Here is a 26,047-nt window from a genome sequence, read left to right as displayed (position 1 = left end):
CCAGAGGAAACTCGGGCTAGTATATCACCAAATTGACAGAATTAAAGGTCCGTAATTTTATATTATATACGGAACTTGTTTGCGTTTTAATATTGACTTGTTTTTTTTTCTGAAAATAGAAACATCAAGTTCTTCTCACAAAATACTAACCTCCAATCGGCCATCTTTTAGCCGGACCATATCTAATATTAAGAAATAACCTTTCAATCAATACTTCTGAAGAAATGACCCCTCCCCGGGGTAACTTCAACCGTCAATCAAGGGTGGCTCTTGTCAAACATTTTGTTTTAACACACCTTACCCTAATTACTCCCAGTACTTGTAAATAGGATAACAGCCTATACTAGCTGTCAACATCCAAGATGACAGCCTGTCGGCTTTTTTTCTTACTTTAAACAATTTATTGGCACAGGAGACAAAGGGGAACTTAGTTTAAGAAAAATGCTTCCAGAATTTCTCTATAAATTGTGATAAACACCAACTCTCAAAATCCAAGATGGCCGCCTGCCAGCCACCTTGTTTTCATGATCAGACTTCAAATTGAATGGACACAACTACAAAAATATCCTTCCAGAACTTGTCTAGAAATAACAAACTTCAACTTAACAATCCAAGATGGCCTCCTGTCAGTATTTTGTTTTCCCAATCAGGCTAAACAACTAAATGCTAAATATGAAGCTTGAGAAAAGTCCTTCCTCCCTCCAGTACTTTCAGCCAAAAAAACAATGATTTTTATCTTCTCTTTTTACGGATGGACGATGGATTACCTGAAAAGCCAACCAGGATGGTGAGCTGATAAAACCAGTAAATGTCATCTGTTTGAATTGCCAATCTGGTAATTTTTTGTGCTTCATCAACCTGCCATGTCAATATAGCTAATGCTAGTTTAGTCAATACAAATTAATAACAAACATTTTTTCTTACTTCATCAATGACATGTAAAAATTTATTTCATCATTAGTGTGTATTCAATATATAAGTATTTATATATATAATAATCATATTTCATAGTCATACTTTACATGATAACCATAATGCATGAGGTACCAGAAAGGAGAAATGTTATTATATATTACAAAATGTGAAAAAAAATCTGTCTTCACAAGACCCATGCATAACATAATGAATTAATAGTATAATACAATTCCATATCAGATAATGATCCCTGAAGGTACATATGCAAATGAGTTATCATAAAAAAACAAATCACAATTTCAGATGAGCAAACCAGATGTTGGCCGTTATGTACCAACATCGGCAACATCCAGTCCCTATCACCATGGAAACAACTGGTCGCTATGGGAACAGCATGTCCCTGTAACCAGGAATGAGGTGAGGCCACACTGGGGGCACTGGGAACTGTGTCTGGAGTCACTGTGTTAAAAGAACACATTAAATTTGGCTATAATGTCTACCGATCCACTCCACCTGTCGACTGATTGCCATTGTACTGGAGTATGAGGAAGTTCCAGGTATATATCACTGTTAGTTAAGTACATTCTTCATTTCTTTATATTAATAATAATGACCAATATTGAAAATGTGTATAGAAAAGTCATGAACTTTGTACAAAAAAAAGAGTCTTAAATATCATCACAAAACATGTCGGAAATAAATTAAATATTTCAATGTACATAAAACAAATCCGAAGTTAATTCAGGGAAGTTTTTACAAGAGAAGCTAAAGAATCTCACTGTAAGGGGTTTACACTTTGCCTTTCCTGGCTATCCTATATTTTAGACTCAAATTCTGTGTAATAATATCATCCATCTTATGATATAAAATTAGGTTTAAAGAACTTTAATCTCCAATATCCGATAATCTTATTAAAAAATACAAGTCGCTCAAAAGCTTGAAACTTGATTGAGACTTGGTAATCCTTAACAAGATATTTGACAATATTTTTGCCAATATCATATTAACAAGATATAAGGGATTGTAATAACTAAACATTTTAGCATCAAAGTTGGAATCGGTCTAAATATAAACACTGAACCAGTGTTATTTATAAAGATCTAATGAACGTTAATCACTCAACACAAATCTTCCTGATCACCCATACAACACAAGTGTCAAGCAGTGTCTTGGGATTCTGACAAAATTGCACAGGATATACGACGGTAAAAAGTGAAATTACGTACAAACATAAACAAACCCAAGTAGCTTTTCTCAATATTTGCATATAATCTGGGAGGTAAATTAACACATTAAGGAAAATTTTTATCAATGGTGTCTCTTTCAGGAGCGACAATAGAGGAAGTATGGCAGCATAAAAGGAGAAATCCAGTAACTTGGATGAGAGGGATTTTTCCACTTCATTGGTTTTCTTTTGCTCTAGAATATTGATACTTAATACGCTTTTGATAATAAATATTGTATGAGAAGACTGAATAAAAGTTCAAATATATAGAAAAGACTGACTGAAAATTATTCTTCATCACTAGATGGATGTCTGGTTGTAATAATGACAAAGACATCTTGGTCTGGTGCACACCGGTTTCAGTTATACTTTAACAACAGATCATATCAAATACATTATACATTATACTAACATTGTTGTTTTTCTATCTTTCGCTCTAGTCGAGGATAGATTTAATCATGAAAAGTACACTTTGAAAATAAAGATTAAGAGAGAAATTAAGTTTGTTTTAGTCATTTCCACAAAAAAGCATAATTTATTTGCTTCAAATTTGTGGTAACAGCATCAAAATAAGTTACACGCCAAACTTTTACAGCATTAGATAATTTTTCCCCATATGTATCTCATATAAAACCAGTATCTAGAGAAAGTTCAGAATTTAGTGTAGAAGGCATCTATATGAAAACAAAAACAATGTGTAAATTCTTCTTTATTTTGGCCATTTTGAATGTGACCATCTTTGCCACTCATTTAAATAAATCAATAGCAAATTTACTTCTACAGATAATAAGCCTCCATTTGAAATCATGGACAAATTTTAATTCAATTTTTTAAGGTAGTTCCTGCAGTTTTAAAAGAAGTATATAATATTTAAAGTTTTGTTTTTAAATATTAGGATATAACTGAGTAAGATCTGAAGTAGCTTTGTACACAAAATAGTGGATGATGATGTCAATCAAAACAGAATAACATTCACTTTTTAACCTTATTGTGGGAATATTGTATTGAAGTTGACTTGAAACCTATCATAATAATACGGTTTACAATAAAAATTTGCTAAGCAAAATTCAGTAGACTTTACTGCAAACATTTACTGAAAGAATTATAAATATTTTGTAAACAAATTTTCATTTACAAATAATAAATTTGTTTTCTCTTTTAACTCTATTATCACATAATTCTAAACAACCCTTAAATAATTTTTTGGCCACATACCAGCCGAACATGTTAAAGATATAAGCACTCGATAAACAAAATTGCTCAGATTCAAACTATATACAATTGAGCTTCATTCATATTAAAGTATAAATACAGAGAAACGGACAATCCCAGTGAGGCCGTCCACGGTCTTTTGGGCCTATCACACAGCACGCCGTGACCTTCACACCGCTATCACTGGGGTGAATGGTAAACAACACACATCCATACACTTTTCACACAGTTTCAACCATACAAAGCGTGTAATGATATGTTGACTGGGCCTTCAATGTTTCATTCTACAAAAGATATGAGGAAATTACGAAAGTAAAAATTACCATGTTTTGACACTGAAATATGACTTCTTGCGTAGATAACAGCAACATGAATATTTCTGCACCATTTCAGAATTAGTCCACTTGTAATGTAAAATAAATACCAGTTATTGTGACCAGAAACAATCTTTGTTTAATGTTAAATCATAACAGTAATGAAGTCACAATGTTTTGTTTAAAAAATAATTCAGGCAGTGTTGATTTGTAAATGGCCCATTTCATAACACAAGGACCTTGGTGCCCACCATCGTATGGCATCTAGGTTTTATGTAAGACTGAGAGATATTTTCTGTACATTTCTCCTCCTTCCTCTTAATTATCAACATGGTATTGACAAAATGTGATAGCACTTGAAAACAAGAGAGAGAGAACAAAGAAATAAATTTGGGAATGATCCGCAGGGAAATAGCAATAAACTTTTTAACTGTTAAAATCAAAGATGTTTGTCTGTCTGCCATTTCCATATCTATCTCAAAATTGAACATGTACAACCAGAAACCTGGGGGAACTTTAATCCCCCCCCCCCCCCCCCCCCCCCCCCCCCCCCCCAAACATACAACAATTAAGTACTTTCTAATAAAAGTGATATTAGACTCAAAATCCAGGATGGATACCTGTCAGCTATTGGGTTTTTCCGATAAGTCTAAATGTTGAACATGCACAACTTGGGATCAATCAAGTGGAGCGAACATATTACAGCGCTACTTGAGATATAGCGTTAACAAAAGCTGACAATGCCAACATGGACAAATAGTGGTTGAAAAGATGGTGGGCTAAAAATATACATTATGTATACAGAAAGAAAATGTCACCTCATTTATTACATATCTTGTCATTTAAATTTACCACAATCTACACATTGACCAATACATGTTGTATGCAGCCAGAAATCCTTCTAGTCTTAATCAATTGATCGTGAGTTTAATAATACAATTTTCACTTTCTAAAATAAACAACAAATGAGAACAGCAACAAAAATATAAATACTAATATTCAGCTGGATTCGATGAAAACAGAGATTGCATTTTTTATTTCTTGTCAATGTTGTGAAATAAATCCAATAATAAATACGTCTGACTATTAAATGAATTTGATCCGTTTATCCACTCACTCCCACACCACATCCGTACGCCTTGCTTTCATATACAAACATTCAAATATAATCTCTTCAATCAGCATGTGAATCTGATAGCTACCATTACTATACATCACAGAACAAAATTGGCAAAAAACACTTAACTTCAGAAGATAGTTACAGGCTTTAGCATTCTGATCTTAATTGTCTGATCATTCCTATCCTATTGTAATATTTGTAATAGCGGCAATAACGCCAGAAACTAACATATTAATTACATTTCCTGTTTGTGACAGATCTACAGACCTGAGAATATTTTGTGCATACTGAAAGTTTGTTGGTGTAATTATTAAACTGGTTTTCCATGTCATTACACAATTACATATCAAACACATTCGTTTGGAAAGATAATGACTAGAAATGTAACATTTCGTTGTTTATCTTCAGAAACACATTGTAATTTACATTAATGTATTGGAAGATATTCAATAACATTAATTTTAACCAAATATTAGTGTACCAGTAACGCCTTTGGTATGGTACCACTGAAAACAATGAACACATTTTCTGAACAAAAGTTATAATGTTGGCCTAGTATAAGTTTCTATTACCTCATGGGGGACCAGTCGGTCATACATTTCTACATATATGACAACAAATTTAATTTTTTTCTTAAATATTATAAACTTCTTGTTTTAATTAATAACCTTAAAATATAGGTATGAATTGGAGATCACAACTACATCGCGAGTATTTTAGCATGCTGTACTTTCAAGGAAATCAAGTTTCCACAAGCTTGATTAAGGACGCAACAAAATAATACAAAATAGTTTTGGCATACCTTACAATATACATGTATTAGGACAGCCAAAAGATACCATCTTCAGATTGTTCACAAATTAAAGAGCTAATGGTAACTGGCATTCAAAATTCATATTATTTACGTTTCTACTAAATACAGAAGGGCATCAGTATTATTGAAACAGACAAATAAATATGGAGCTGATGAAAACAGATTTTTAAACAATAACAAAGTTTACTGTTCGAATGTACAAGTCATAATAGACCATCTATTATAATAAATAGAATTATTATACATCAGAAATGTTCACTAATCAAAATACATGAATATTTACAGGGTAGCCATATTCAAATACTGATGTTAGCTACAACGTAACCAAGTGTTCATCAATAGAGAACATGAGATTACAAATACTTGTTTCTTTCTTGAAAACTTTTGATATGAAATATGAAAAAAAGAAGAAAAGAAAAAAAGAATTGCATCCTTTTAGTTTCAAATACTGACAATATCACAGATAATTAGGAGAAACAGGATCACTTGTGTTTTTTTCCACAGCAGTAAATTGAAACTTAGAGAAATTTTAACTCGTAAATGGGAGACAACTTTCTTAAACGTACAGACCTTGTATAACGGTAGTCAGTCATTAAGGCATTAAACAAAACAAAATGAAAAGAAACTGTCAATCCAATCACTAGACTAACTAGTTTCATGTGAGCAACACTAATGAAATAATGTAGTGATAATGTAATTCAATTCAGTACATTTCCACCAGTAGGTCACTAATTTAGTACATTTCCACCAAAGACTGAACTAATTTAGTACATTTCTGGCCAAGACTGTGCTAATAATTCAATTAATGCATATCTGCCCAGAACTGCACTAATTTATTCAATTTAGTACATCTTTGCCAAAGACTGCATAACTTTAGTACTTTAGTACATATCTGGCCCAGGCTGCAATCACTAAATTCAATTTAGTACATATCTATCCAAGATTACACTAATTTAGTTTATTTTCACCAAAAGACAACACTAATCATTGAATAATAAAGAACTTCTTTTAAAATTAGCGGAAATATTTGTAAATTGTTTTAATGGAATCATATTAATGTTTTACCTAGTCAGTTTCCTAACTGCTAAATAACTTTTATATTTTCAAAAAGAATTATACATTGTGGCCTAGACTTGTTCTCTTTATCTTGAATTATCAGAATGTTTTGAGTTGTAATCTCAGCCTTGATACCTCTCCTCTATGAATTTGTTGTGCAAGTGTAATGATGCATACAATGTATTCCAATATTGTTATAAATCAGTGTTTTAAAATCATGTTGGAAATTCATTCAGTGATCTTCTGATTATCATTTTTCCCCCTGAATTCAAACTTATTTTTTTATGTATCACAATACTAACTTTGGTCTGTTCATTTAATTCTTTAAAAACAAAATACACTGATAATAGAAAGGAAAGAGAGAATAAACTGCTTCAGTCACAATCTTGGTGGTTATTTAACTCGTACTGCTGTTCTCTGCACCAAAAACCTAATTTGTTTCAAAAATACTTCATAATGAATTACTGAATATATTGATCTCAATACATATTAAAATATTAGAGATAATATGAAATGCTACAAAAATTTGCTGACTTGCCTTCATTTAACAGTCATTGCACAAAACAACCAAGAGGTTTAGCTGAATTTCATCAATTATATCACAAAGTTGTGTTACTGAATATCAGATGACATTCAGGCAGAATTTAGACTTTTTATATCAAGAACATACTAGCAAACTGATAGTGCAAATAACAAAAAATATCCAAAATCCAATAAGTAATTTCCAGTGAGCAAAAAGTGTTTTTTTTCACAATAAATAAATAAGTTGGTAAAATAACCCATTGCTTTTCATGCCTTTTAAACCAGAACCTAGCATTAACCTCTATGGTATAAATACATCGAAATGACAGTCATTAACAATTGTACCCATCATGACTGTCATAAAGGCCTTGAAGAGAAACAATATACAAAATATGTAAGCATTGGTATCCATGACGAGAATGAAACTTCACAGCTGCTGAAGCATTTTTTCTAAATATTTGCTGCCATTAAATTTCATGGTACTTAATTATGAGATCATCTTGTAGTGTTTTCTGTTTGCCATGGTCTGATGTCCCCATTTTATTCTGACTTGGTTGAAGATTAACGAATATTTAGGAATTTTTATATATATTTGTCTTGTCAAAATTAGACAACCGCATGCTTTTAGACTTCTGCAAAAAAGTTTGTTCACAAATTTTGATATTTAAACTCATTATAACATTTCAGAAACTAAGATAAAAATCTTGTTTAGCACTTAAACAGCTTAGAGTAATTTTAGTTACCTTATACTAATTTAACATCTCATAGCATACACACACATGCAGAGTCCAAACAATAATTGACATACTAACTAAATAATCTATCAAAGCATATTATTCTGTTATGTAAAATGTCGAATCTTCAGAGGTCTTCACAAGGATTATCAAGATTCTATCAAGTAATTAGGCCTGAAGTTGATGTCTGAATCTGAAATTTATCAAAAAACAGTAAGGCCATATAAGACAGTCATGACTTGGTGAAAGACAACAGAGGTGACTGTTTAGCACTGACACTACTAGCCGGGGCTAGGACATGAGACTAGATGGGGAGTTAGATACTGGCTGGTGCTGGAGCTCGTGTCGCGTTCCGTCGTCACTGCTCGTAATAAACAGGGTGTGCGTCTGAGGCTGCTGACCAGTCACAGTTCCCAGGTTGGTCAATGGAAAGGTCAAGGACACCGGTTGCATGGTGACCTTGTTGGGTCCTGCCTTGGCCCCGGGCTTGACCTGGAGCTGGGCAAGTTGTGTGAAGACATGACTAGCACACACTTGTGGATTGTTGTTGGAAGTGATGACCTGGGCAGTGGAAAGCACCCCAGGCAGGGCGGACTGGGCCATCATGGGCTTCTGTGGGCCCTTATGGTGGTGGATCAGGGTGTGTCGATGACTACTGCTGTTTTTATCTGCAAAGTAAACAGCAAGTATCAGTGACCTGTCCTGAATATGTCTGTACAACTTAGTGATGAGAGGTTGACAAACCGATACAAGTTTTCTTGGCCATGTTTATCATTTTTTGTTCCTCTCATTTTATCAATATTCTTAGTTCTATTGCATTCGCAAACATAGGGTTTAGTTGACCTATTACCTTAAGCATTGCAGATGTCAAATCACAAATCTGAGGAATCAAAACAGGCAAGTGCCAAATTTAATTCTGAGGAGTCAAAAACAAACTCTCAAGGATAAAGCAATAACCCTGTACAAGGAACTACAAATATAATTTTTAATACACACAGATATTTCTTGTCTCTTTACACATAATTGAAAGCAACCAAGTTCGACACTGGACAAGCACAAAACAATATTTGCTTGGCCTTTTTTTATCCATTGCTATGCTTGGTTTATGAGAATCAAGTACACAAGACCATGTCTAAAGCATTATAAGACTTTTGGTTTACATATCTTATATTCCTACAAGGCACTTTTAGTGTGAAGAAACAAACACTTACCTGCCACTGATGGAGTGATTCCATTTGGCAAAGGCGAGGAGACTTGTGGACTGAGAGAACCCTGTACCAATACACATAACCAACATTAACTGTGTTGTTCAGTTGGAATTCATCAACAGTTTAATAGGTAAAAGGTTTACTCTTCTTATACAGCCAAAGAGAAGATTTACACAAATTTCACCAAACATTAGAACCCAAAATTGCATTATGCCTAAGGATATCATTTACTAAAATGAAGGGCTGATTTCAAATTTTGTTTCAAAATAAAATTACTTACACTTTCATGCTCTTTCTTTCTTTGAGATTCATAGATCAGAATATTCTCAATCTAGTCATATTTAAATCTCAATCTAGTCATATTTAAAACTAAGACACCCCACAATTTGTTTACATACCGATCTGAAGAGCGGGCTTGGAGTTGTTGAAGGGCTGGGATGGGCCTGAGACATGGAGCTGTTGGCTAGAGATATGACTGTATTGCTTGGGACAGACCCTATAGAGCCTACGGAAACTGGTGTTAGCACTGTTCCAGGTTGCATAGCACTGTCAACAAGGATAGCATTGGCAGGTATTAAATTGTTTTTCTGCAGTGCTTCAACATTGTTGACTAATTTGGCTGGATTGGCCTTGTTCCCACCAGAGATAATGTGAGTCTGTTGAAGCATTTTTTCATCAATGATTTGAGCAGTTGTTCCCCCTATCACATAAGGGCCGTTTACTAGAGCCGAGGGATCTATGCTCCGAACAACAATTCCAAAGTCCTTATACACATTGTTCTTTTGGTTTTTGCTGCCGGCCAGGTTGGTGTTGAAATGACTGAGGGTGGCGGAGTTGAGATTGACACTAGGGATTGCTATGGCAGTAAGGGGACTACTGTTAGTGTGGCTGTTGAGCGCGGTGATACTTGAATTAATGGTCATGGTGTTGCCACTGATGACGTTATTATAGGTGGTACATGGACTAGAAGCAGGGCCACCACTGCCACTACGTTTGCGTTTCACTGCCCCAGTACTACTTGACGTAGAAGTTCCTGAGTGGGCAGGGCTACGAGAGCCCCCAGAGGTGGTTGCCGCACCCTCCCGTGACTTGCTGCGACTGCTGCTACTGCTACTGCTACTGGAGGGCTTAGATTTTGGTTTCACATTGTTTTTGTTTACAACTGTAGAGTTCACCACAGCATTTACATGCTGTGTTCCTCCACTACCCATACCATTGTCAATTAGGTTAAACTCATAAGGATCTTTGGAATTGGACAGGAACTGAGGTTCTTTTGGTAAATTTGACTCCACACAAAGTTTTCTGAAAAAAAAAGGATATTTATGTTAAGCAACTTAATAAGTCACACTTTTTTCAGTTTTTTTTTTCCACAACAAATTAGGACAGTCAGGGGGACAGAATAGGTACCCGACACATTTCACCATACACAATTCATATTGTTTAAAACAGAGAAGAGATAATAAAATCAACATTTTCTAATCATACTTTCATTGTATTATCAACATTAAGTAACTGTAAAACTTACTTCAAATAGTTCAAAAATTTGCTGTAGTGTTGGTATGAATGAACTTATTAGCATGTGTAAATATTGACTGTGTATGCCAAGTAGGAAGCCTGACATGATCTCAGTCAGATAGCCTCTTGTTATCCACACGTTGGAAAAGCTTGCAGGTACATGTCAGACATGAACCAAGGTTCCCACGGTGAAATTGGTCGTGAAAAATCAAAATCATACGAAGGTTCCCACGGTGAAATCGGTTGTGAAAAATCAAAATCATACGAAGGTTCCCACGGTGAAATCGGTCGTGAAAAATCAAAATCATAACCATATTGTTTGTGAATGTGTTGCAAATTACATAATAAATGATTGGGATATTGTATTTTTTCCTTTTTGACTGTTGATACAAGAGGATGATGGAGTGATTCTTATTTTAACGAGTACCAAGGTACACATATTTCCACCATGTTTCTCATCAAACTTGACCTTGTCTTGGTCCTCGGGTGCTCTGAACAGCCCTAATTCAAATTCGTGAAGATAATGTTCCAGCACGGACCTGTCAACTTGTTTAGACATATCGGGATTAATGAGTCTTACTTTGGAGGTGGAGGATTGATTTGACGCTCTAACACCTTCAGGAAAGCTGCACGAAGGACATCTACACGTCTATTGAACACATTACAGCCTCGACTGTGGAAGGTATGATGTCTGGCACCAAATGTACACGTCTGTCGAAGAAAAAATAATCACATAATGGTACAACTTACAGGGGTTAATCTAAGATTTGGGGAATACTACCCATTATGAAATTTAGATGAAATGAAGGGCCACCCAGTCTTGAATTATACTTTAAATTTTAACATTTTACATCTATTCTTTGCTATAATTCTTACATAGTTCATCAGGGGGATTTCCCCAGTTTTGGAGAATTTCCCCGTTTTATGGAATTTTTCTTGATGGGGAATTTGTTTTTCTTGAAAAGAGAAACACCATCAGTGGGGAAAACTACCTAATTTTGGTAGTAAAAATGGTCTATATTAACCTCTGACTTATGACATTTGATTTTATTACTAACATATTTTAATATACTGATGATCTTAATCATCATTCATTTAACTTGAATTTCATGAAATTTTTCCAAAATACCATAATCAAGCAAACACAGCTGATACTATCAGAGATTTTTTCGATATTGAAATTACTGAATTTCATAAAACATAACTAATTCCTGAATTTAAAAATACCAGAAACTTCAATCTAGTAGGTAACTATTGATATCTTAAACTATGAAAATGACTTATGCAGAGATTTGGTCCGAGAATGGTGTAACAAGTAACATGTAACAACACACACAACAGGCATACGAAATAAATCAGACCAAATTTTATTGGCGAAACAGCTTTAATACTTACGGCTGCTGGGCGTGGATGATAGGGAGATATGACCGGTCAGGTTTGTCAGCTTCTCCATCCTCTTCATCCCCCTCCCCATCACTAAGCCTGCTGTGAGGGTCGGGAGCTGGGGTTAATGAAGGCCCTACTTCATCACGATGGGCAGATGATAATGGTGAATGTAGACTTCCTGAGCCACTAGATCTATAAAAGTATGATGTCAGCAGTAATTATCAAAGTTAATATAAAGACTGGTGTTTCTTAAGTCAATATCAAATTATCAAATTTATATCATTAATTTACATTATATTTTCAATCAATCTATTTCTGTCAAGAGTTGTGCTATTCCTGGTAGATATCTTTTGAACAATCGATGGTGTACTTGTCAACCATTTCATCAACACAACAAGGGTATAAAACATTGCTTGAAAGGTCCATGGCTAACACATGTTTTGAGTGAATTAAGATGTTCTACATCATACCGACCTGGAGAGACAGATGTTGTTGGGTTTGACGACAGCAGGCCTCGAGATCTTCTGTGGAGACATGGCTCCAGATTGAAGTAGTCGTGATTGTAGGGAGCTTTCTTTGGAGGTGTTCACTGAAGACGAAGTGCTATGGTGGCCAACCTTACTGGAGGTCAAACCTCGGTCTAGTGGCACTAACGGTGAGGCACCATGTGGCTGTGCAGGTTTGACAGTGTTGCCACCACCAGTCACCATGGATGCTGCCAGCTGAGCTGCCTTCTGCTCAGCTCTCTGTTTAAGGAAGGCCTCTTTGGCAGCTCGATGTTCCTTCAGCAGCTCATCAAATGGTTGTCTCCTCCCAGGCACTTTCCTTCTCAGGGACAGTGCATGCGTCTACAATGATATTCAAGATATAAAATTGAGCTAGCCTACACAAGGGAAGTTGTTTTTTTTAAACCAGTTTAAAATAATTTATTTATCGAACAAGTTTAGGTGACCTAGGGTATTCATAGCTTTCTACTACCTACTAGCTGATCATGAATGGTCCTGGCCGGGTCTTCTGAAAAAACATGCAAGCTTTTTGATGTCATTCACAACTCAATACATTGTAAAAGACTTGCACTGTGGCCTACAAACCACCAAAGTCTTAACCTTATGGTTCTCAGATAATGTTGCTTGCAAAGTTAAATATTTGACCCTTGTGACCTGGAATGTGGGTCGATGTTAATTTTATCAGTTAAGTTAAAATGATTCCTTTTATCAAGGTACCTTTTTATAAAATGTCTTAACCCTGGATGTTAGTTTTCTAGAAGAAGCAGAAAGGAAAATGATGGATGTTAAGCTGTAAGTGTATTGGCAATTTGAACTGTCCATGCAAGAACAGGTTCATTATAATGAATTATTGGTTGATCAGTCCAGCCCTTGTGGAGGTCTTACCTTGCAAGTGAGCGAGCGTGTGCAGGGTTTGCCTGAATCTTCAAATACCACTCCACAATGTTTGTTTGCATCAAATTCACGATCTGTAAGTTACCAAGTTACATAATTATTTCAATGAAATGTATACATTCCAGCAAACTTCAATATGGCATCCTCTTCTGTACAAAAGGAGTTCAAGTCACTCCCTTTTGAATTCTTGGTACAGAATTTTGCACCATGTCAAATTTAAATTTCAAAGTCACTTACAAGATGCCACAGTCTAATGATAGAGGCTGATAGCTTCCCTATATATATATATGTTACTATTATTCATATATTTTTTTTAATTAAATGATTTGTTTAATTTAGCATTATCAGCAGTTTGTTTTGCTTTGGTAAAAATATCTCAACTCTATAAACTATTACTAGTACATCTTCAATACCCTTAGCTAGTTGTTAGGACTTTCCAAGTTTGAGAGGATCAGAAATTTTAGCAATTTCATTGATATGGCAATGATTTCACCTCTAATTTGTGTTTCACCTGTATTCCAGCTACTATACCGACACAAGGCTTAATTAAATTGCTCATGTATATGACCATCAATGAGCTCAACAGTGTAAGATACAGGATTTCTAAGAGGTTATTCTGAGACCATTCTAATATTTGACTTACCTTTACATGGGATGAGTTTATCTGGTTTGTGTATAGGTATGGCTGGCTTCTTCTTGATAGCATTACTATTGCTATTACTGCTGCCACCAGACTTGAATGAACCACTGCCACGGATAGACTTACTTAGAGATCCAGCACTACTACTGCCTTTAGCGTGACTGCCAAAGCCTCCAGACTTAGCTACACTACTAGTACTTGCTGATTTTATGATACTGCTAACACTCGATGTTTTACTAACACTGCTTCCTGTTTTACTACTCCCTGTCTTTACGGTGGCCACAGAAGAGCCACCGCTGGGTTTGCTGGGGGTTTGTATCGGAGACGACGGCACACTTCCCAGACTGATGTCACTGCCACTACTGCTATTTAAACTGCTGTTGGCACTTTGCACTGACGTGTTACCAGCATTAGTGGCTAAGATGTTGTCATTGGATAAAGAAGAGGAAGAAGGAGACACGAACGGTGCCAATGTCAGTGCCGTGGAGGTGGTCATGGTTGTTGTCACACACGTTGTCATGGCAGTAGTTAAAGTGGCACTAGCCACTGACACAGACGGACTACTCACGACTAGTGAGGCCAATGTCATTGCCTGCGATACAGGTGAGATAGGTGAAACTGGTTTGACAGGACTATTAGTCACAGTCTTGCCTGTCAAACTTCCTGGCATATTAACATTTGGACTATTCAATGTCCCATTTGTTAACGGAGCTTTGCCACTAGGTTCTATGTGAGTGCCTGAGTACTTGTTCAGGTCCATTCGTTCCATTTTCACAACAGGCATTGTGTGGTTCTTTTTAAGTTTGGCATTCAGAACTGCTCCCATTTTCTGTGCATTGCTGATTGCAGGAGGAACTTCTTTGACACTAGCCTTTGTTGGCACTGAAGCTCCTAATTTGAATGCAGATGATGACTTTGTTGGAGATGGAGTGGTGGCCGAGAGTTTTGATGTGGAATGGGACGACCTTTGGATCAACAGCTGAGTGGTGGTTGGAATTACACATTCCCCATGCCTATTTCCTGTAACACACATCAATATGTGAGTGAACATCACATCAAAACATATGCTATTGAAATAAAATTTTAAGTGTAAAAGTTATGATATGTACTAGTTAATGACTTAAGAATTTAATTTTTAGTGTAAAAGTTATGATATGTACTAGTTAATGAATTATCTCATAACAATCTTATAAATGGCCTGAATTTGTTACAAACCTCTCTGCAATATTTAAGTCAGAATAAATACCTTTAATAAGGGCACCACCAATGTCAAATACTGTGCGCACCATTGTAAAATCATATCCTGTATGTATATTCCATCAAAAAGGGTTAATAATAACAATGTCTTTTAATATAAATGGTCTTAAGATGCAAACCACCAAAAATTGGTTGGATTTTCCTCAGTACTTTTTGGGACCTAAGGGTGATATTCTTGATTGTGTAACTCTTGGCAGAACCTCAGGTAAGTCAACCAAGAATATTGCCAATTGGGATGAAGATTTCTCTGTCACACCCTCAAGGTAGGGAAAGTTTCTTAATCAAGGAATTTGGATCATCAATACATTACTAGTCTTTACTTACGCAGGTGGTGTTTGAATGCTTTAGGTTTGACAACTTTGTCACACTTTTCACAGACAACAAGGTAGAATTCATCTTGAGATGGACATTCTCCAAAAAGGCCCATATCTGAAATGAATCAAAAGGTACCTTTGAGATACAGAGATCAACAATCTATAATTCACTGATGCTGATTCCATGCATAAGATGAGGACTGTCAATGAATGCAATATGAACTTCTAAGAAGTGACAACACAGCACACCACGGAAACCCGAGTCCATTTTCTCTGAACAGCAATGACTCCTGAAAATGTTACTATAAATCACAATAAACCAATATCACTATACTATTCGGTGAATGTCTACATTGAGTAGACAAAAGCTCTCCCAGAAAGTAAAGTAGATCAATTATTCATAACATACTCATTAAGTACTTCAAACAATAAAGGCTCAACCACTGAAAACTAAATGTGCAATAAAATGGAATGTCTAGACTCCACATAACACATCTACAAAATCAAAGTTCATTTGTGTAAGTACTACTCTCTCAGATGGATAATGTCCCACACTCTTGTATATATGTCCCTCTCCCTCGGATTTATGTCCCACACTCTAGTATGTATCTCCCACTCCCTCAGATTTATGTCCCAGACTAGTATGTACATCACACTCCCTCATATGGATAATGTCCCAGGGTCTATCATACATGTCCCACACCCTCAGATGGTATGTCCAAGACTCTAGTATGTATGTCCCAATCCCTCAGATGGTATGTCCCAGACCCTACCAAGTATGTACTACTCCCTCAAATGTGATGTCCCAGACTCTAGTATGTACATCACACTCCCTCAGATGATATGTCCCAGGCTCTATTATACATGTCCCGCTTCCTCAGATGGATAATGTCCCAGACTCAATCTACAGATGCCCCACTCCTACAAATCATGTCACAAAATCTAGTATGTATGTACTACTCCCACAAATGTTATGTCCCAAACTCTAGTATGTATGTCCCACTCTCTGAAACAGTACCACTCTAGTATGTATGTGCTATTCCCAGACTCTAAAATACATGTCCCACTCCCTCAGATGGTATGTCCTCGACTCTAATATGTATTTCTCACTACCTCAGAATGTGCAATTTCCTCAAAATATATCAAAGACTCTCACATGTCTCATTCCTTTCAATCATGTCCAAGGTTCTAGTATGTATGGGAAAGAATCTAACACTTTCATATACAGACATACATAGGAAATACATAATGATGTAAACAAAAATTTCAAAATAGTGAATTCACTATTAATACTGAAAACGTTCACTCATGACCATGTATGATCTCTCTCTAAAGTGGTATGACCCAGTCTCTGGTATGCATGTCCCCCTTCCTCAGATAATATTCCAGACTCAAGTATGTCTCTCTCCCAAGTGGTATAAGTCACAGTCTCAAGTATGCATGTTCTGCTCCCTCTGATCATGTCCCTGACTCAAGTATGTCCCACTCCCTCAAGAGGTATATCACTCTCCAGTATACATGTCCCACTTCTATAGATCATATCTCAGACTCTAGGATGCCCCTTTCCCTCAGGAGGTATGTCTCTCTTCCTCAGATGAAATTTTTAGTCTATATTATGTATGTCCCTCTCTCTCAGATATGTCCCAGACTCAAGTATGTCACTCTCCGTCAGATATTGTCCCAGACTCAAGGATGTCCCTCTCCCTCAATCAGCATGTCCCAGTCTCTAGAATGTATGTCCCACTCCCTTAGAACATATCCCAGACTCTAGTATGTCCCTCTCCCTCAATCAGCATGTCAGTCTCTAGTATGTCCCTCTCCCTCAGATAATGTCCCAGACTCAAGGATGTCCCTCTCCCTCAATCAGCATGTCCCAGTCTCTAGAATGCATGTCCCACTCCCTTAGAACATATCCCAGACTCTAGTATGTCCCTCTCCCTCAATCAGCATGTCAGTCTCTAGTATGTATGTCCCTCTCCCTCAGATAATGTCCCAGACTCTAGTATGTCACTCTCCCTCAAGAAGCATGTCCCAGTCTCCAGTATGCATGTTGCGTTCCCCAAGATCACTCCCTCAGGAGGTATGTCTTAGACTCTAATAGTACCTCTTTGACCAGTCCAAGGCTCTAGTATGTTGCAAAGTGGGCCATATTTTAGGCAATAGACCCTAGAGTGACAGGCTAAATTGTTATTTGTGTGTCAATCCCCCCTCCCCCATTCAACATTTAGCATGCCTTCTCATAACCCCCATTGGAGGTGGCCACTTGGCATGTCAGTAGCTGATGAAGCGGCCTGATGTTAGATAATGCTTTACATATCTGTCTGGGTATTATAGCCACATACAGTCGGATCAATACCAATGTACACTACTAAATGACAGGCCAAATATAATAGAACTGTCATACAGCAGAAAATCTACACCATCTCCACAAACAATGGATGATTACAAAGCCAAGGCCAGCACCACTAAATTTTCCCCATTTTTCAATCTGTACATCTCTTTTGTCAAGGGAGATTGTGTAACTCACCTATCATTACACAAGGGATAAATCCAAGGCTTGTTGTATTGATCAATACTAAACCAAGATGCTAATGAATCTTGATATCTAGATGCCAATACACACAGCCTACTTAAAGTTACACCCAAGGTCAACAAAATACCTAATTTTAGGTTCCAATGAATACCATAATTACATTTCGGTTATACCCATCACAAGTGGAATCCCAGAATTACAAATGTGACATGAAGATAACAGCTTCACTATTGATAGTGTCTATGAAATATAATACTGCTTTCATTTGTAAAAAAAATATTCCTGGAATTGCTGTGCTGAATTGAATTCAATATATAAAACAATGATCAATTGTGTACATGGTTTGTATTAACTACAATGGCCTGACCTCTAGGGTTAACACAGTCAATAACTCAAGGCTGCCATTCCCATCCATCCTAAATAATTGATCACATATTCTTGTTCATATCAGAAAAAAATGCTTTTGTGGTAAAGATGATAAGTGTTGGAGGTACAAACAGTTTCTATTTTCAAAGAGGCTCATGGGGATCATGCACAAATTAAGAAGATTTGGGGAGAGTTGAACATGAAAATGTCTCATTTTAGTACAAATTTCTCTTGGCAAAGAGGAACACACAAAACATTCAGATTCAAGAACATATTAAATTGGCAAAACAAAGAAGATTTGGAAACAGTTCCTGTAAATAGAAAAGACACAAAAACCCATTACTGTATAGTTGGTAATATTTGAAGAGGATTTAATTAAACTCATGTTCATTAAATATAGGCCGAGAATAAATACCCAGCAAAGAATTATACACATTGAATTTACAATGTATCCAAAATTTAATACCCACAAACTAGGTCGAGACCATCACCACTAAATTTTCCTTGTATTCAATCCAGACAACCGTGAAACATTAGCCCTGTGAAATTTTAAATCTGCATTATATTTTATGAACACTACATTTTGTCATACCCTAACACTCTGTGTAATAACAGTTACTGATGATGATAATGATATATATAGATGATATTGATTATTATAAAGCTTGATGGCATCTCTATTCAGTTACAGTTAATTCTGCAGCAACCTTGATCAATTAATCACTGCATCACATAATCTACTCCAAATTGACTTTCTGGTAAGCACAAACAACATGGTTGAATTTGATACTACCTAATTATTGCTTTACAGACGACAAATAAAAACCATCATCCTTCAGGTTGAATGACTATAGCAGTGATATAGATTATCAGACCGACAGTTAGCAAATATAAGATTATAGATGAAATCTTTTAATGTCTGGCATTTAACAATATGACTCCCGTCAAGTTCGCAATCATCTGATCAATAAGCCAAAAGTACTTCATAACATACTCAAGATATATTGACTGCCTTCTACTTAGCTATGGCTTTATTCAAGAAAATATTTTCTTCACAACACTAGTTTCACTTTGAACTCCAGAGAGCAGAAGATTCATTCGAAACCCGACACCACTGGGGCCATAAATTGTGCTGGTTACCTGACATCAGAAAGCACTGTTTTTAGAAATGTTCTTTAAAACCAATGCTGAATGCAATAACTAAGGATTTGTGCATGCAAATGCACTATTTTGAATATTAAGTACCTGTACATGCATTATTTATTTGCAATAATTGATTAATAGTACACTCCTAAACAAGAGAGTTTCAATGTCCAGCTAATTTATTGTCAACACAAATCTAATTATTCATTTGCAATGATAGATGATACTGCAAGGATAGTTTCAAATTCCAGCTCATTTATTGCCAGCTTTGAATACATCTTACTTGTACCAACTTAAATATATGGGGTTATAACAACCCTTTTGATCATACATATTCTCCTAACCTCCTCCCCTTTAATGGCATCTGCATATTGTCATTATGATAATTAACAGCAGCAAAAGTTACACGCAGTATTAACGAAAAATTCATTAATCTTGTACTTTTTTCCTGAGAAACAGCAAACAAAACATGTCATCTCGACATGCAAATTAGTAACGGTGTCTGTCTAGTGACCATTTGGTGTCTCCTGGTCAGTCTCAAATTCATGCATGCACAACAAATTAGAGGAATCATGCAAATTATGTTCAACCATCGGCCGATACACGGCTTGAAAACGTTAGCGATATTCAACCGGAATTGCCTTGTTGTGTCATTTATGTTTACGTATTTAAGCGATACACAATGTCATCAAGTTGAACTATGTATATATATATATATATATAAATTGCATTAAAATAGACTAAAAGATGTCAGTCCATAGCACATAGACAAAGTGCAATCTTGAGAATGAACAGTTTATTCAAGGACAATGGGCCTACAAAAAGAAAACTTCAGATCTACTCTAGTTTAATACCATTTAGCTCCAACACTCAGAAACCTTGTGGTCCATGGTGACCCATTTACAATGATTTTTCTCACTAGTCATCCTATAAAAAACTTATTTAATGGGAAGCTATATTCAAAAGCAATGTCAAGGTCATATATTCAATAGCATTGCAATGTAAAGGCCATATTCAATAGGATTACAATGTCAAGGCCATATTCAATAGGATTACAATGTCAAGGTCATATTCAATAGGATTACAATGTAAAGGTCATATTCAATAGGATTGCAATGTCAAGGCCATATTCAATAGGATTGCAATGTAAGGTCATATTCAATAGGATTACAATGTCAAGGTCATATTAAATAGGATTACAATGTAAAGGCCATATTCAACAGCATTACAAGTGAATGTGTAGAGTTGCTAGAAAGAAAATACACAACAAATCAACAACACAAAAAAGGATAGACGATATGTTTAGACCTGAAAAATAAATGATTAAAAGGGGTAATTATTTCAGCAATTCATTCATTACAGCAATCAAACAATCAGCAAAACTTCCTTCCTCTTCCTGAAAAAAAACTGCAATTTTAAAATTTCTGTTACAAAACATACTAACAGTAGTTTAAAACCTTTTGAGCACATATAATTCTTAATTATTCAAGATGGTACAAAGCATTTGGTCTGTGAAAATAATATGCGTCAGGCAGTATCATAAATTAGGATTTTTCGGGGTTATTTTGGTTGATTTGGTGCCGGCATGAAATTTGACACACCAAATTATAACATCGCTGCTATTCAAATGCTGAATATTCCAGACAAATCATTTTCCAGCTCAGTAATTGGGCAATGCGAGTTTATTTCCGTTAAAGCAAAAGGATTTTTTGATCAGCATGCTTCTTAAATAAATGTATGGTCCAAAATGTTGTGTTGATAATGTCTGCACTTGTAAACTTTCGTTTTTTAATGTTTTCGCTAAAATGATACCGTAGCTCAGTAATGTTCTCAGTTTCCATCAATTTTTTGTTAAAATTCAACTAGCCAGAAAATAACAACATTTATATAGTTTTGCCGACACCTGCACCGCCTATATCAAGGACTATGTTTTGTTTGTTTGTTTCCAGGGTATGCTGCTCTGTGAACACCCAGGGTCATTTCATTTTGAGGCAGGGTTTCCTTATAGTAGTTGGTGACTACCTCATTTAACAACATAGGGAAGGTCCATCACATGCAATCCAGAACAATAAGGGTAGTGTCTTGCCCAAGGACATAACTATGACAGCACACTGACAGACTGACCTGTTTTTCAGCTTCTCCAGAAATACAAATACGCATGGGTAGGGAGTGTCAAACAACTCATCTCAGATCTTCACCTGAGGTTATGTGGCCAGTGCTCCAACTTACTGAGCTATCATGGCCCCTTATGTATATGAGTAAATATATGAAAATTTTAATTTAGTTGCTTGTATTTTAAACACAGGTTGGTCAAGTGTATGGGTCACAGCAGATCTCGTAGTCTGTGAACTGCCACCTTCAAAAGCAATTGCCGCACTTCAACAGCGCCAAGGGGAAAATACATTTTATCTCGATTCTTTGGCACAGATGATCAAAATGGGTACTGTAAAGTGAAAACTGAAATATACTGATTTTTTCTGACAGCGGCACATAGACATTGTTACATTGGGAAGAACAATAGTCCATCAACTAAAGTAAGCCTCTTCTGCAGCACAGAATAGCCTACTCTTACTTCAGGAAAGTTTAGCCTGCTCTGCAGCAGACTTAGCCACCTTACTTCAGTGAAGTGAAGTGTTTTCTGGAGCAGCAAAAGCTTATCCTTACCTCAGTGAAGTCCACATCTCTTTTGCAGCAGCCACAGCCTATCATTACTTCACAAAAGTTAAGCCTTTTCCTCAGCAGTCACAGCCTACCCTTACTTCAGTTAATTTAAGTCTCCTCTGTAGCAGTCACAGCCTACACTTACTTCAGTTAAGTTCAGCCTCCTCTGCAGCAGCCATAGCCTATCCTTACTTCCAGGGAAGTTATGCCAGTCTAGCCTTACTTCAGGAAAGTCAGCTTCATCTGTAGCAGCCATAGATTATTTACCCTTACTTCAGTGAAGTTCAGCCACTTCTGTAGCAACCATAGTTTATCCCTACTTCAATGAAGTTTAGTCTCCTCTGCAGCAGCCATAACCATGTCTACTTCAGTGAAGTTCGGCCACCTCTGTAGCAACCATAGTCTATCCTTACTTCAGTGAAGTTCAGCCACTTCTGTAGCAACCATAGCCTATCCTTACTTCAGTGAAGTTCAGTCTCCTCTGCAGAAGCCATAGCCTGCACTTACTTCAGTGAAGTTCAGTCTCCTCTGCAGAAGCCATAGCCTGCACTTACTTCAGAGAAGTTCTGCCTCCTCTGCAGAAGCCAAAGCCTGCACTTACTTCAGTGAAGTTCAGCCTCCTCTGCAGAAGCCAAAGCCTGCACTTACTTCAGTGAAGTTCAGCCTCCTCTGCAGAAGCCAAAGCCTGCACTTACTTCAGTGAAGTTCAGCCTCCTATGTAGCCATCATAGACGATCCTTACTTCAATGAAGTTCAGTCTGCTCTTCAGTAGCCATAGCGTATCCTTACTTTAAGGTAGGCTAAAGGCAAAGTGAAGTGTCCTGCAACCATAGGCTTCCCTACACTTCTAAGTAAATTTCTTAATCTTCAACTGCAAACATGACTATAGTTACCTCTACGTCATCAGCAGCCATCACTTACTCTTGAATAGTTACTTTTGAAGAAGTGACTAGCCAACTGTTGAATTGCAAATCCTTTATATTGGCAGTAGTTGTTTCTTTTGCAGGCTGCAGGTAGCCTTTGTAGCTGCCATAACTTACTTTCTGCTTAATAGCATCTTCCCTTCTGGCTGTATGCTTATGCACTTTTTTCATCAGGCTAAACTGCAACTTTTAGGAATTTAGCTAAAATATGAAATTATTTTAGTTAAGAATAGTTAAGATGGCCCTAAAAAGCCCTCAGAAAAAGCTCTGGAATAGTATTTCCTTATCTCCCGCAATTTTGCGTGCTGAATATGAACGTGTGCTGTCTGAAATCATATGAAATCAGTTAATCAGTAAAAATTCACTCGATGTGATGCAGGATTTTATTACCCTTTTGGGGTTATGCTTCCTTTCCAGGCTATTTTCATGACTTTCTGAGATCAGACAGGAATCAATGAAGCCTTTAACTATTGACATCTAGACTTTCAACGATTGAGAAATTTGAGGACAAAATTATATTGGGGTTACATTGTCAAAAGTTATTTACACTGACCTTTCAAATGCTGTGTTACATCTCTAATGAATGAGTTCACTTTCTCCTTTCAAAGAACTCCAAAGAGAAAAATGTAAAATAATCTAGTTTTAGGTTTACACATCAGGGACTTAAGGAGGAAATATATACAGGTATGGAATATCCTCTTGCTTATAAGGATGTACTGATACTCCCGACACGTTTGTGGCAGTTGGAAAAAAAATATATAAATGATAATAAAAAAAAACCTAGAAAATGGCATGTTTTCCCTCACTAATTTATTCAAGAGCAAATTCGTTAAAACCACATTGTTTACTTTGTTCACACTTCGATAAACCATAAACCACAATATTATTCAATCAGAGTTGATCGTAAAATCATCCACAGGTATAGAGAATCAATTTTTCAAATGTGATCAAATTTTATTTTTCTGACCTGAAGGATTTGATTATAATCAATAATATTTTTGGCAACCAAGTTGTTGAACAGGTGAAAAGTTGGGGCTTTTCTTTCTGTTTTTTTTTTTTTTAAATTTTGAGATTTTTGTTAACAGCTGTAATTTACTATCTATATTTCTTGATTTTTTTTTCATCAGGAAATCAATGCCATTTTGTTAAGTTATTCTTTCAAATAACTTAGAATTAGCTCTACCTACCTGTTCACAAATAGGTCTTACACAAGGGGTCTTACACAAATAGGTCTGATATCAGAAGATTTTTGTCCAGTGACTTTAGAAAATGTGTCAAAAGTTTCAGCACATCCTATCAAATAGGAGGATGCTCCCAACCAGTTACAGTTCTGTGTAAATCAGATAAAATTTCAAACTGTTCCTATAACTGTTAATCAAGTTCTTTTTAATATATAATTTTGTAAATTAAGCTGTTGCTTTTATCGAAAATCTATTTGAAAATTCTGCAACTTACAGTAGTAGAAACAGTTTATGTTAACCCTGACATGCAGAAGTACAATGTCAAATTTCACATCTCTATTATCACACTACTTTAGTTGATGTTATAAATAAAATAAACAATGCCAGCCACATTCTGCTTCAGCTGCAAATTTCTTCTTTGTTTTTCGGCAATCTGAAAATACACTAGAATCAGGTCTGGAAAACAAAATAAAATGAAACATGTATGCTTTCGAAATGTGTCCCAAAGACATTGTGAAATTTAAAACTGAAAATGGTGACTAGCATCAATAATTATTCATGTTTATAAATCTGAGTCTATGAAAACATTTGCCATTGAACATGCCACCATAAAACATCCTGGTTAAAATCAATAAGATAAAAACAATTGAACATGTTTTATGAACACATTAAACAAGGCAATGCTTCCACATATAAACATGTCAGCATAAATTACAGATGTTTTAACATTGTTACGTCATTTTATATGTGATTAATCTGTTAATTTCTTTTTACATTTTAACACTCCCTGCGTACGGTGGTAGTATAACAAGTGTGTCCTGGTTTTACAATTACAGACATGATTTTCAAATGATATGTTGACTATTCCAATACCAAATTAAACTCTCGAACACCATACAACTAAGAAGTGCTTTATAATTAAATTACTCTTAAAACTTGACAAGTTGTCGATCCAAACATAAGTTTTGAATCAAATTTGCATGCAAATGACACAATTTTTACAATTTTAGCCATGCATGGCGCTGTCAAAATAAATTGAGTGTTGTACATAATTATCGACAACCAGAAAGTTTTATTTACCTTCTCTGTTGAGCTTCATACTATGGTCAGTGTCATCGTCACTGTTTTTGGAGCTCTCATCACCTAAACGATGAAAAAACATCGTTTTTATATGACATTTCGTGCAAATCGAGATCACCATGAAATGAGGGGCAATGATGTTACTCATTTTTAAATCATGTTTATTCAAAATGTAGCCATTGATATTAGTAAATATCTCAGAATCCTGCTGTTAAATATGTAACCTTACCACTTTCTGGCGAGAAAGGCACATTATCGGCCCAGTTGCCCCATGCTTGGCCAGCAAATAGCGACGGACTATCGTCCAGGGTCGCCATTTTGCACTTTTCTTGTTGCTTTCTGCCAGAACGGAGCCAACCGAAGATTCTGTGACGTCAGACTCGGGAAAATCCGCAAAACCACACAAGTGCTTCCGCTTATACCATTCAAAACAACATAGATAATTATTCCTGAAATAAATTGACTTGAAAAGAATCGTACCTGTATTGTTCTACCTAATTAGTGGCATTGTTATAAAATCGCATAATT

At 36.0% G+C, this 26,047-nt stretch overlaps 1 protein-coding gene across 1 annotated transcript; it reads right to left on the bottom strand.

The window, feature by feature from the left end:
* Positions 1-4,809: 4,809 nt before the first annotated feature.
* On the bottom strand, positions 4,810-25,855 carry LOC117330683 (ataxin-7-like protein 1). The gene is given in 12 exon segments (XM_033889126.1): positions 4,810-8,580; positions 9,124-9,184; positions 9,519-10,422; positions 11,216-11,346; positions 12,031-12,056; positions 12,059-12,213; positions 12,496-12,869; positions 13,413-13,495; positions 14,065-15,081; positions 15,643-15,747; positions 25,520-25,582; positions 25,749-25,855. Coding segments are annotated over 12 exon segments (3,384 nt in total). The 5' UTR covers positions 25,837-25,855; the 3' UTR covers positions 4,810-8,203.
* Between the last annotated feature and the right edge of the window lie 192 nt (positions 25,856-26,047).

This window comes from Pecten maximus, chromosome 7 (genome assembly GCF_902652985.1).
Source record: "Pecten maximus chromosome 7, xPecMax1.1, whole genome shotgun sequence".
Classification (NCBI taxonomy): Eukaryota; Metazoa; Mollusca; class Bivalvia; order Pectinida; family Pectinidae; genus Pecten; species Pecten maximus.
Note: the sequence above shows the minus strand (reverse complement) of the source record. Positions and strands in the feature narration are given on the sequence as shown.